Genomic DNA, 12,096 nt, shown 5'->3' with positions numbered 1-12,096 from the left:
GTGCTGAGCGGATTTTACTGGGTGAAAATGCTCTGAGAGGCAGGGTGGGTGTGGAAATAAATGGTGCAGAGCCTACTAGGGGTGCTGGTTGGGGCATCTGTGGGATGCTCAGCAGCAATGGGGACTTTAGTGAGCTGCAGCTTCTGGAAGAGGCTTGGCTGCCCCAGGTGCAGGATGGACAGTATGGCTGGGCTGGGGATGCATGTGGTAGGCGTCCTGAGGAGAGCCCGGGCCCCACCTCCCTTCTCTTACCCACCCTAGCTTGCCCTGGTGGTGCCAGCATCCCCTGCAGTGGCCATGGTGTATGCATGGATGGCATGAGTGGCAGTGGGCAGTGTCAGTGCCACTCAAGGTTTACAGGGACAGCATGTGAACTCTGTGCTTCGGGTGCCTTTGGGCCCCAGTGCCAAGGTGGGTTGTCCTGTCCTACCCTGCCCTCTGAGCCCTGGGGTCCGCCACACTGACCCCACCCTCTGGCCTGTCCCTCTCTCCAGCCTGCCACTGCACCTCTCATGGCCGCTGTGATGAGGGCCTTGGGGGCTCCGGCTCCTGCTTCTGTGATGAGGGCTGGACCGGGCCGAGCTGTGAGGTGCAGCTGAGTGAGTGCTGTGTCGGTGCCCACCCCAAGTGCTTTTATCTGCTGGCGGACCCCCGTGCCTGCCCCAACTGCATGCTCAGGCGGAGGCACTGAGGGGGGCTACGGGAAGGGGGCAGGGGGCATCTGGGAGGGCAGCTCCTAACCGGGATGTTGTGGTGGGCCCTGGGGGGAGCAGAGCTGCAGCCCGTGTGTGCCCCGCCCTGCGCACCCCAGGCCAGGTGCCGCGCAGACAACAGCTGCGAGTGCGGTCTGGGCTATGAAGGGGACGGTCGCACATGCACAGGTGAGCAGGGGTGTGTGATGTGAGGTGGGAGGCCCCCCCGGCCCCTACCTGTCACCTAGGCCTGCCACTCTCTCCTGCCCCCAGTGGTGGACCTGTGCCGGTACTGGCACGGCGGCTGCAGCCAGCACGCCAACTGCAGCCAAGTAGGCACCGTGGTCACCTGCACCTGCCTGCCTGACTACGAGGGCGACGGCTGGAGCTGCCGGGCCCGTGACCCCTGTGCCGACGGCCGCCGAGGGGGCTGCAGTGAGCACGCGGACTGCTTGAGCACTGGCCCTGTGAGCAGCGGGGGAGCCCAGCAGCAGGGTGGGGAGGTCCACAGAGCGCCCACCCCGGCCCTGGGTCCCTGAAGAGCACCCATCTGCTCTCCCGCCCCAGAACACGCGGCGCTGTGTGTGCCATGCCGGCTACGTGGGTGACGGACTGCAGTGCGTGGAAGAGCCGGAGCCGCCTGTGGACCGCTGCCTGGGCCAACCACCACCCTGTCACGTGGATGCTGTGTGCACTGACCTCCACTTCCAGGGTGGGCTTCCCTGCCCGCTCCCACTGTCCCTGCTTTGCCTCCGTGCCGCGGGGCTGACCATGCGTCCCTCCCTTCTGCAGAGAAGCAGGCCGGTGTCTTCCACCTCCAGGCCCCCAGTGGTCGTTACGGCCTGAACTTCTCGGAGGCCGAGGCGGCATGTGCGGCCCAGGGAGCTGTTCTTGCTTCTCTTCCTCAGCTCTCGGCTGCCCAGAAGGTGTGTGGGGCCCAGGGATCTAGAGCCTAGTCTATGGGGTCCCCTCGAGTTGGGGCTTTGGTCTCAAGTGTCTTCCCTGCCTGTCTCTGCAGCTGGGCTTCCACCTGTGCCTTCTGGGCTGGCTGGCCAATGGCTCGGCTGCCCACCCAGTCGTCTTCCCTGCGGCAGACTGTGGTGGTGGTCAAGTAGGCGTCATCAGCCTGGGCATCCGGAAGAACCGCTCGGAATGCTGGGATGCCTACTGCTACCGCGAGCAAGGTGCAGCCGAGCCCCCCACCCCGGCCCCCGGCCAACGCCCTGGCTCGGCCCCTGCCCGCTGATCCACCTTTCCTGCAGATGTGGCCTGCCGGTGCCGCCATGGTTTTGTGGGTGACGGGATGAGCATGTGCAACGGGAAGCTGCTGGATGTCCTGGCTGCCACGGCCAACTTCTCCACCTTCTATGGGGTCTGCAGGGGCCCAGCCTTAGGGCTGAGGGTGTGGATAGCTGAGGTCCCTGGGGAGGGAGCCTGCTCACGGTCCTATCTACAACCCCTTTATCCAGATGCTGCTGGGCTATGCCAATGCCACCCCTCGGGGCCTTGACTTCCTGGACTTTCTGGACGACGAGCTCACCTACAAGACACTCTTCGTTCCTGTCAACGAAGGCTTCCTCGACAACACGGTAACTAGCAGGGGCTGCAGGCAGATCCAAGCCCATCGCTGATGCCTCCGGCTACCCTGGACCAATAGGCCTTGCTTTGCCCACAGACACTGAGTGGCCCAGACCTGGAGCTGCATGCCTCCAATACCACATTCCTGAGCACTAATGCCAGCCAGGATACTGTGCTCCTTGCCCACTCAGGCCTCAGCCTCGTCTTTAGTGCTGTAGGCCCTGACAACAGTTCCTGGGCCCCCGTGGTAAGTTTGGCTACTGCACCTCCCCCGCTGGCCCCCAGCCATCACTCACCCACTTGGCCTGACTCTGGTCTCCCTACAGGCCCCAGGGGCAGTTGTGGTCAGCCATGTCGTCGTGTGGGACATCATGGCATTCAATGGCATCATCCATGCTCTGGCCAGGCCGCTCTTGGCACCCCTGCAGCCTGTGAGTTCGTGGGGGATGGGACGAGGAGGACAAGAAGCAGAACATGGGGTGAGGGGACAGCCCTGCCCCACGTGGCCTTGACGCTCTATTTGTTTGCAGCGGGCGGTGGTAGCACCGGAGGCTCCACCTGTGATGGCAGGCGTGGGAGCCGTGGTAGCTGCTGGAGCACTGCTTGGCCTAGTGGCGGGAGCCTTCTACCTCCGTGCTCGAGGCAAGGCCACAGGCTTTGGCTTCTCTACCTTCCAGGTAGGGCCATTTTGGGGGCGGAGGGGGAAGGTTGGGAGTAGTTGGGTCCATTGATCTTGCTCAAGGCCCTCACCACTCACCTCTTTTCAGGCAGAAGATGATGCTGAGGAGGACTTCTCCCCCTGGCAGGAAGGGACCAGCCCAACCCTGGTCTCTGTCCCCAACCCAGTCTTTGGCAGCCACGATGCCTTTTGTGAGCCCTTTGATGTGAGTGTGGGGGGTGAGGGACGGTGGAAGGGGACCCAGGACCTGGTTCCAGCCCAGCCACAAATGGTCCTCTCCTCACCCCTAGGACTCACTCCTAGAGGACGACTTCCCCGACACTCAGAGGATCCTCGCGGTCAAGTGACAAGGCTAGAGCCAGACAGAGGCAGGAGCAAAAGGGAGACCACTTTTATTGCCCGCCCTGGACTGGAGCCCAGTGTGGGTGGGACAGGAGGGGTTAGGACCTGCTGTGGACAATAAAGGTGCCCTCAACGGATGTGGGCCATGTCGCTAAGAAAGGGCGTCTTCATGCAGCCAGTGCAGAGCTGGTCCATCCAGAGCGGTGCCTCATGCTGCAGGGGCGTGCGGCGTGGGTAGAAGGTGAAGTCTACCCGGTAGTTGAGCAGACAGCTGAGGGAGGCCATGTAGAGGTCAGAGAAGCGCACAAGGCGCCGTGAGAAGTAAGTGGGGTTGTGGAAGGTGCGAAAGATGCTCCCAAACTGAGCGTTGAACAGCGCCTTGGTGATGCACCTGTGAAGCAGACATGAGGTGCTTGAGGGGGCACAGGGACAGCAGGACCCCTCAGCTCCCCTCCCCTCCCCTCCACCCACCTCAGCTCCTGGCGCTCCTTCATCCAGGCAGCCAGCACCTGCCGCGACTCAGCATCCTGGTACGTCTGGGGGAGATGAGGAGGGTGCTGGGTGTGTGCCCAGGCAGCAGCTCTAACCCCCCAACCCGCCCCTGCCTCCCCACCCCCCACCTGCATGCGCTCCAGCAGCCCGGTGAGCGCCTGCTGCCACGTCAGAGAGTGCATATACTGCTCCGTGTTGATGATGCGGATCTCGCGCTCCAGCTCGGGGATGATGGCACCCGTTCGCCAGCCGTGCCGCAGCATGAGGTCCTGTAGGGTGGGTGGGGCAGAGGATAGGGTTCAGCATCAGCGAGCAGGGCTCCCTCCGTCCCTCTCTCACCACTGAGCCCCGCCTTGCCCCCTCACCGCCAGGTCACTGTACAGGTGGTCTCCAAAGTAGAGCACGCGGGGTCCCCGCCATTCTGTCAGGCGCAGGAAGTCATACAGGTTTCCCTGGGGAGAGTTGGGGGGGTACTGCTGAGCACAGTGTACCACGCCTTGTTCTCCACTGCCCCTCCCGAATCCCCAGGGACAGTGAGGCCCCTCCAGCTGGACGCCTGGCTGCCCTTTCCCGTGGCCTCACTGTCCCCTGGCTCTGGCCCTTGTCTCCTCCTCCCCCTCTCAGGCAGGAAGGGGGTCTTCCCCCCAACAGGAAGGTCTCCTGGAGGCCTGGCATGGTGCCCTGTGCCTCCAGGGCCTCCCCTCCCTGTGGCCTCACACCCACCCCAGGGACCCCATGCTGTGGGAAACGAACTCCAGCAGCAAGCCCATGGCCCTGAAGCCCTTCCTGTCCTCCCAGGCCTGAGCCCAGAGGGACTCAGCAGATCTCACTGTGAAGCCATCTGCCCCCCTGCTCCAAAGCCAGAGAAAAGATGAAAGCAGTCAGGCTCAAACACAATAGAGGAAGCTCTCGGGAGAGCAGAAAATGGGGCAGGGGGCCCAGAGCGGGAAGTCCAACAGCTATTGGGGCAGGGGCCCACACCCCAGAAATTAGAAGAATTCATATTTGGCACAAAGGAGTCACTACAGCAGCCTGTGACTGTAAGAGGCCAGGAAAAACAAGCCTTGGTGGACATAGGTGGTCGCAAAAGACTTAATTATTGAATTAAGCTCAAGGCGGGAGGCTGCAGAGCCAAGTATGAGCGGGTGGTGGGGCCGGGATGGGCCCTGAACTAAGAATCTCGAGGTATATCATAAAAAAAAAAAAAAAAGAAAGAAAGAAAGGGATCCCTGGGTGGCGCAGCGATTTAGCGCCTGCCTTTGGCCCAGGGCGCGATCCTGAAGACCCGGGATTGAGTCCCACGTCAGGCTCCCGGTGCATGGAGCCTGCTTCTCCCTCTGCCTATGTCTCTGCCTCTCTCTCTCTGTATGACTATCATAAATTAAAAAAAAAAAAAAAAAAAAAAAGAATCTCGAGGTACAAGGTGCCGCGTCAGGCAAGACAGAACCTGGGGTTCCTGCACAAGGAGACGGCGGTGGGGGTGGCACAAAGACGAGAAGCAAGCAGGATCCAGCACATGCACAAAACAAAACTTCAGATCATCAAATATAAAGAAAAGGCTGCAAGTCGCCAAAGGAGAAAAAGTCCTGTTCCCCACAAGGTGCATGACCCTCCTCAGGCTTGGCTAAGATGCCAAGACAAAAGAGGGCATCACCCTCAGAGCCCAGGGAAAGAGCCTGCGCCCAAGGGGCCATGGAGAGTTGGGTGCCACCGGGTTGTGTGTACCGCATGCAGTCCAGGCCTCAGTTCCCCTGACCCAACTGCTGACGGCCTCCCTCCCCCAGCCCCTGGAACTGCCACCCTCAAAGGGGACCAGCTCAGCCAGGATTTCCGCATTCCATCCACGGCCAAACACCTTAATCCTGTTCCTTAATCGCCACCCACACCCTAGCACTAGGCCCCCTTCTCATCTTCCTAGACACCAGTTAGGAAAAGGGGTCCCCCTCACCCCACCAGCTGGGGTGGTGGGGTGCAGCAGTGGTCAGCCCCAAGTAACAGCACCATTTATCATTTATGGGGTATTCAGTAAATGCCTAATTTAAGGGCTTTATACCACAATTCAAGAAGAATGCCTTTTTTTTTTTTTTTTTTAAATATATTTTACCTCTTTTATAGAAAAGCAAGGCACAGAGAGGTCAAGTGGGCCAGCCAGACTCCCTCTGCTATTGAGTAGTAAACCTAGAATTCAAACCCGGCAGCCTGAGCAGCCTGCGCCTCTGGACACGGTGCAGGGGGAGGGGGGAGCAGAGCCACAGCAGATGTGTGGGGGCAGGGCAGGGTTGTGCTGCCAGTCCTCTGCAGCTGGGGCTGTGGTTAGGTCACCTAGATAGCACTCACCTGCCGGTAGATTTTGCCCTTCTCCAGGCGGGTGATGCGGTCCCAGTGCAGGGAGCCCTTCTCATCGAGTTTTCTGAAAGGCCTGGGGCAGGGAGGGGGCAGGAAAGGGCTTGATTTCCAGTCTGGGGCAAGACTGGGGACAGGCACCTTTCCCCACTCTGCAAAGGCCACATGCTGACAAGGGGGTGTCCCTACCCCAAGCACACAGGGTGCTGAGGAAAGGCCAGTCCCCACACCCTGGCCCCATCACCCCTGCTAGGCCCATACTTGCGTCGGTCAGTGAAGAAGCTGGGTTTGTCAGCCTGGACGATGACCACGTCAAAGAGCTGGCGCCAGTCGGGACCCACCATGTGCCTCATCCCCTTGTCCCTGGGCAGAGGGGGGGCAGAGGTGGAACAGGCAGCAGGTGGACTGAGGGAGGCCACTCCCCGGGCGCCACCTGCTCCCCCCTCCCCTCAGGGCCCTCCTTCCCAACCACAGGCAGCTCACACAAAGCTGAAAGGGCTGTTGGTGATGAGGAACAGCTGTTTCCCATGTGCCACCAGACGGCTCAGGACAGCGAACGTCTCGTCCCCTCTCAAGATGTACTTCTCTAATGGGGAGATGGGTCTGTGAGGGCCAGCCTGGTCCCTGGCCAGGAAGCCACACAGGGCTACTGTCTACCCTTACCCATATCCCGTTCAATCCACTGGTACATGAGGCCTTTTACGTGCACATCTCGGATGGCATCCTGGGGACAATGCAGGACAGTAAGGATGCAGTGGGGCAGAGGAAGGCCTGCCCTGCTGAGGCTGCCTTCACCTTCCCTGCCACCCCAAGAGGCCCAACATCCTCACCGTTACATCCTTGTAGAGATGCGCTTGGTCAAACTCCAGGCCATGACCCAGAAAGTGGTCTACCACGCAGGACAGCAGCGCCATCTCCGGCAGCGAGAAGATGTCCATGAACTGCTTGATGGAGGGACCCTGCAGAGGGGGCCACCACCTCAGCAAGCCCTCCAGCTCCACCACCCCTAGCCCTGGAGACCAAGGCTCCGAATCTGTCTTGGGACACTTGTAGAGAGGCACTGCCTGCGGGTCAGGGCTGGCCCACTGGGGTGTGTCGAGAGATCACTGAGCTGGCTGCCCGGGGCAGTGGCATATGGAGTACCTTGCCATAGAAGCCGCTCATCTGGTACAGAGGGATATGCTGGGTGCCCCCATATAAATCGATCACCTCCTCATCAGGCACAGGCTGGAGGCCCCTGAGTGGGTGTGCAGACATCATGAGTCCAAAGTGGTCCTGAGGTGAGGCCACAGCATATAGTTGCGGGGCGGGGGTTGTTAGGCTGGGAAGTCTGCACTGACCTGTAGGCCGTCCCCAGCTGCACGTAGTGGAAGGCATCAATCTTCATCAGAAGGCTCTGGGGACAGCAGAGTAGGACAGGCGGTGAGATGGGAGTTTCTGTTGGCCTGGAGCCAGCCTCTTCTGGCCCCCGGTGCCAAAGCCCCAGTGGAAAGGTACCAAGGGGATCGTGTGCCTGTCAAGAGGGAGCTGCAGCTTTGAGGCCAAGTGGATCGCCCCCTTTAGAGAGGGAGGGCTAAGGAAGCAGTGCTGACGCACATCCAATCAGGAGGGGGTCACTGGAATCTGTGGCCTTGCCACTCACCTTCTGAATGTCGTAGTGGAGGCCTCGGATGGCAAAGCTGGGGTCATAGTCATACTTCCGGATCCCCTCTGGGTACTGTTTGGGAACAGGGGTGGGCCAGGCCTGAGCCAGCTGCACAACCACACCTCCAGCTGAACAGCTGCCTCAGGGGACCCCCATGACTCAGCCTGGAGTTTCTCCAGGGCCTGGGCCACTGGCTTGGCCAGCCTCACCTTGTAGTGCTCAATTAGGATGTCACGGGCAGCACTGAAGATCTCGGGGTGCAGCGCGTCTGCATACTGGGCCAGCGTGTAGTCATAGTCAAAGCCATAGACTTCCACATCACGCAGGCTTATCTCATTGTTGGCATAGATGGCTGCTGGGTTCAGGAGACTGCAGACCTCGGGGGGCAGGAGGTCTGGAGGGAGGAGATGCAGGTATGATGAGGAGGATGAGCACAGCAGCAACAAATAATTACCGAGCACTTTCTAGGTGCACAGGTCTGGGGGCCTCGTGAAACTACCAGCGTCATCTGAGCCCAAGGCTGCATATGGTCAAACTGAGGATCAGAGAGTTCACTTGCCTGGGCTCACATGGTTGGGGTAAGGCAGAGATGGCACTGGGCCAACGCCCCTGCTGGAGCTTCTAACGGTGGGTCTTGGGTTACACCACTGCTCACAGCCCAGCAGGTGCACTGAGTCAATCTTTCCTCCAGGCTCCCATCACCCCATCGGAGCCATGGCCAGGCTCAGACCCTTTCCATCTTGCCTGCAGCCTGGGCTGGGGAACATGACAGGAGTGGGGGATACTGGGTATCTCCTGTCACTTGGACTCCCAGCTCTGAGCACCTGCCACAGCCTGTGGCCCCTCTAATCGGATTTCAGCTGCCCGCCAGTCTACATAATGACATTTGCTGCTTCTAGCCAGGGAACATTGCTAATTACGACAGGCAGGACGTGTGATGTTGGGTTGTGGGCCAGTAACCAGGCTGCTCCCCCCTGGGGATGTGGTCACAGCCACCTCAGGCACCTGGCTGCTACTGAGGTTGAGTGAGGAACTATGAAGAATAGACTCTTAAGAGTCTTAGGGAAGCAGGGGAGGATAAGGGCTCATCTGCCTCAGTTTCTCCATCTGTACAGTAGGGGAGGTGGATGGAGAAAGGACATGGGCTTTGAGGTCAGACAGACCAGGCCAAGCCCTACCTCTCACAGTTGTGACCTCAGGAAAGTCACCTCACCTCTTGGGCCTCAGATTCCCTATCTTTAAAGGGGAAATCAAAACTGTGCCTACTTACAGAATTACTGAGAGGGCCATACGGAACGTGCTGTGTGTGGCATTTCCACTCTGCAGCAAAGTAGGATTCGATGAGCGATGCACCTCTGGAGCCTGTCACCTCCCTGTCACAGGTTCCCCTGCATCGCTCAAGGAGTAGGGGCTACTGGAGGGGGGACAGGCAGGACTAGGAGCACAGGGCACCGCCTTGCAGTAGCTCCAGGTGGCCCCATTCCTGAGACCTCTAACCTGTGGTGGAGGCCCACACAAACAGCCCAAGCCTCCAAGGAATTCCTGTCTCAGCCACAACCAGGCATGCTCTTGAAGCAGAAGCTCTGGGCCATGCAGCATGCCTGGCAGCTGCCTGTGCTCAAAAGCAGACACTTATGAGCTCCCATGCTCCAAGCTTTGCCTTGGAGGCCCCTTTGGAACACAGGCTCCACCCCTACCCCCTTCCCTTTGGAGCCAAGGGTAGGGTGTGGGTGGGGGAACAAGTGTAGCTGGTTCCTTTAGGGGCCGCAGGCCAACACAAGCCTGGCACAGAGCAGCTGTTTGACAGACTTGTGGGTGCAGACAGAAAACTCCTCACTTGGGATGCACATGAGACGCAGCTGACCTCAGCTCTCTAGGGAGCTGCTTCTGAGATGCCCCTCTGGTGTCACTAGGGCCCTGGGCCTTGCCCTCTGCAGGAGCCTGAGTTCCTGGGCACCAACAGTGACTCTTGGTACAACACCAAGAGACGGCCAGGAGGGGTGGGATCCCTGTGGCAGTGCGGCCCCTTGCTGGCAGGGTGCTGGCCAAGCCCAGGCTTTCACCTCTGTCCTTGAGGATGTTCCTGGGGATGGATGATCCTCTGAGGAACAAAGCAGGATGGGGAAGCAGCCCATACTGTCTGCCCTCCTGACAGGATTTCTGGACTCTGGGGGCCACAGGGCTGTGGTGGTGCGCAAGATTGGGTGAACTGGATGTACCCCCTCACTGGGCTCACTGTGCCCTCTTTTGCTTTTCTCCGCCTGCCCCACTCCTGCCCCAGGCTCCAGGGCTGACTCTTCCCCACGGCAGCTGTAAGACTCACTGTGGGTGCCATCCTCCCAGCTGCTGCTGTGTGCACTTGCTGGGTGCCTTAGAGGCTCATCATGTTCAAGCCTCACCCCAATCCTGTGAGGTGGTCACACTTATTCATCCATCATCCAGAGGAAGAAACGGGCTCAGGGAGGTGAAGTCACTTGCTCTAAACCATCCAGCAGTAGGCATCGGAGTTGAGGTTCAAATGGAGGTCACTCCACCTGCCTTAATCACTCTCCCTCACCTTAGCCCAGCCCTCCAGTGTCCCTACACTAGTAGGGAGGCACTAAGCCTGGCATAGTTTTGCCCACAGGCATTAGCCCAGGGCATATCTCAGTGCCCAGAATCTCCCCCAAAAAGCCCAGTCAAGAGAGGGGAGTCAGGACTTGGGTGCAAGGCTGGCTCATCCTGACGCTCACCATGGCATCCGAGAAATGACCTTGCCCCTTTCACATCAAGAGAAGCAACGGTGTCTTTGTGAAGATCTGAAAATATGGATGAGCGTGGTGTGACAAAACCCAACAGGCCTCCCTATGTTCTCTCCCATACCTACAAGGCAGGCAGGCTTCTCCAGACCCAGAGCAAAGGTATCTTCTTAAACAGCCTCTCAGGCCTGGCCTCTCCACTGACAGGGTGGTGGTGGTGTGTGTGTTGTGTGTGTGTGTGTGGGGGGGGTCCTGATAGAAGCCCAAGGGCTTCAGAACCTTCATTCCTCAGGGTCTTAACTATTCTGCCTTGAGCTTCTCAGGTGAGTCCTGTCCAGCTCTCCACACAGCTACACTGGAAGCCCCATGCTCTCAGCTGGAATCTTCCAGGCAGGGCCACTTTGTCTTACCAGACAATGAAAGCAGCACCACCCTTGGGGGCTCCTCTGGAAGGTCCCTGCCCTTTCTTGGCCTTCTGAGTCATCACCACAATCCTGGACAGTGGCCCTAGGGTTGTGTTTTACCCTGTGGACACTGAAGGTCTGAGAGAGTGAGGCCCGCGAGTACCACCTGGCGTGTCGGTGAAGCTATGGTCAAGCCCAAACGTATCTGTCTGCTGCAGAGGCAGAGCCTCAGGAGATCCGGGCCAAGTGCTGAGCACCCTCAGCTCTCTGGCCTCATCAGGGCATCCCAGCACAGCAGGACCTCTGGGGGGGGAGGGGGCCTCAGGCTTCATCAGCCCATTCTGCAGCGGGAGAGAGTGCTAGAGAGGAGGGTACAGGAGGTAAGTGTCCTGGCCCCGGATGCAGCCACCCTTGTGGACTCCAGGGCCCTGGGGCGGCTTGGTCTCGTTTCTCCAACCAATACCTTCCCCTCCTGCGCTGAGAGTCCTCCGGACCTCGGTCGCAACCTACAGGCGCTTGCAAAGCCTAGTCGGTCTCCGCTTGGGTCGGGCAGCGCCGCCGGCGGGCTTTGTCCCCGACGCTCCCGCCCCAACCACGGGCCCCTAAGAGAACAAGGGGTTGGGGGCATTTCCGCCGCAGCCTCCCGGCAGGCGGGACCAGCAGGCGGGACCGCCAGGAAGGACGGTGGGGGCTCCGCATTCCGGAGGCCGCTGCGGGCACCCCGAGCTCCCGCCGACGGCGCTAGGGCGCAAACCTCCCGTCTGCCCACCTGCCTCCGGGCGTCGGGGTCGCGGCGGCCCCAGAAGCCTCCCGAGGAGCCGCCCGGGCCGCGGGGCCCCGGAGAGCCCCTCGAGCGCGCGTTCCCCGCAGCGGCGCCCGGGGCTGCCCGAGACGGCGGGTCTGCGTCCGCCCGGCGGACACCCGGCGCCCGTCCCGCCGCGGCTCACCCACCGTGCACCAGCCTCCTCATGTCCTGGTAACGCGCCCACAGGTGCGCGCTGAGTTCGGCGCCGCCGGCGGGCGCCGGGGCGGGCGCGGAGCGCGGGGCGCCCGGGCAGTGGGCGCCGGGCCCCGGGGGGCCGCAGCCAGGGCAGGAGGGCGAGGACGAGGCGGCTCGCGGCCCGCCGCGGCCCCCGCACGGCAGCCAGCGCCGAGCGGCCGCCCGCAGCCCCGCACCCGCCAT

General features: G+C 60.7%; 2 protein-coding genes across 5 annotated transcripts in view; one reads left to right on the top strand and one right to left on the bottom strand.

Annotated features, from left to right (window-relative positions):
- Nucleotides 1-3,450, top strand: part of STAB1 (stabilin 1) — a 27,069-nt gene extending 23,619 nt beyond the window's left edge. For all 3 annotated transcript variants that reach the window (XM_077858642.1, XM_077858641.1, XM_077858643.1), the window contains 14 exons: nt 262-411; nt 495-599; nt 774-881; nt 966-1,159; nt 1,260-1,404; nt 1,485-1,618; nt 1,711-1,876; nt 1,955-2,064; nt 2,162-2,281; nt 2,368-2,517; nt 2,597-2,701; nt 2,801-2,947; nt 3,038-3,154; nt 3,240-3,450. In XM_077858642.1, the coding sequence (XP_077714768.1) occupies nt 262-411; nt 495-599; nt 774-881; nt 966-1,159; nt 1,260-1,404; nt 1,485-1,618; nt 1,711-1,876; nt 1,955-2,064; nt 2,162-2,281; nt 2,368-2,517; nt 2,597-2,701; nt 2,801-2,947; nt 3,038-3,154; nt 3,240-3,296 (1,808 nt within the window). In that variant the 3' untranslated portion in view covers nt 3,297-3,450. The remainder of the gene's footprint in view (nt 1-261; nt 412-494; nt 600-773; nt 882-965; nt 1,160-1,259; nt 1,405-1,484; nt 1,619-1,710; nt 1,877-1,954; nt 2,065-2,161; nt 2,282-2,367; nt 2,518-2,596; nt 2,702-2,800; nt 2,948-3,037; nt 3,155-3,239) is intronic.
- On the bottom strand, nt 3,319-12,096 carry NT5DC2 (5'-nucleotidase domain containing 2). 2 transcript variants are annotated; one of them, XM_077858645.1, is made up of 15 exons: nt 11,865-11,976; nt 10,504-10,569; nt 7,981-8,165; nt 7,769-7,843; nt 7,467-7,522; nt 7,270-7,363; nt 6,957-7,085; nt 6,790-6,850; nt 6,610-6,712; nt 6,388-6,489; nt 6,121-6,202; nt 4,149-4,235; nt 3,912-4,052; nt 3,763-3,827; nt 3,319-3,682 (listed from the first exon to the last, which is right to left on the bottom strand). In XM_077858645.1, exons 1-15 carry the CDS (start codon nt 11,881-11,883, stop codon nt 3,421-3,423), a joined length of 1,527 nt encoding a protein of 508 aa, XP_077714771.1. In that variant the 5' UTR covers nt 11,884-11,976; the 3' UTR covers nt 3,319-3,420. The 2 variants fall into 2 exon arrangements, with proteins under 2 accessions (XP_077714771.1, XP_077714770.1); XM_077858644.1 differs by lacking the exon at nt 10,504-10,569 and having other exon boundaries at nt 11,865-12,096.

The sequence above is a fragment of the Canis aureus genome, chromosome 19, assembly GCF_053574225.1.
Source record: "Canis aureus isolate CA01 chromosome 19, VMU_Caureus_v.1.0, whole genome shotgun sequence".
Classification (NCBI taxonomy): domain Eukaryota; kingdom Metazoa; phylum Chordata; class Mammalia; order Carnivora; family Canidae; genus Canis; species Canis aureus.
The sequence above is the reverse complement of the archived record's forward strand: the minus strand, read 5'-3'. Positions and strand labels throughout refer to the sequence as shown.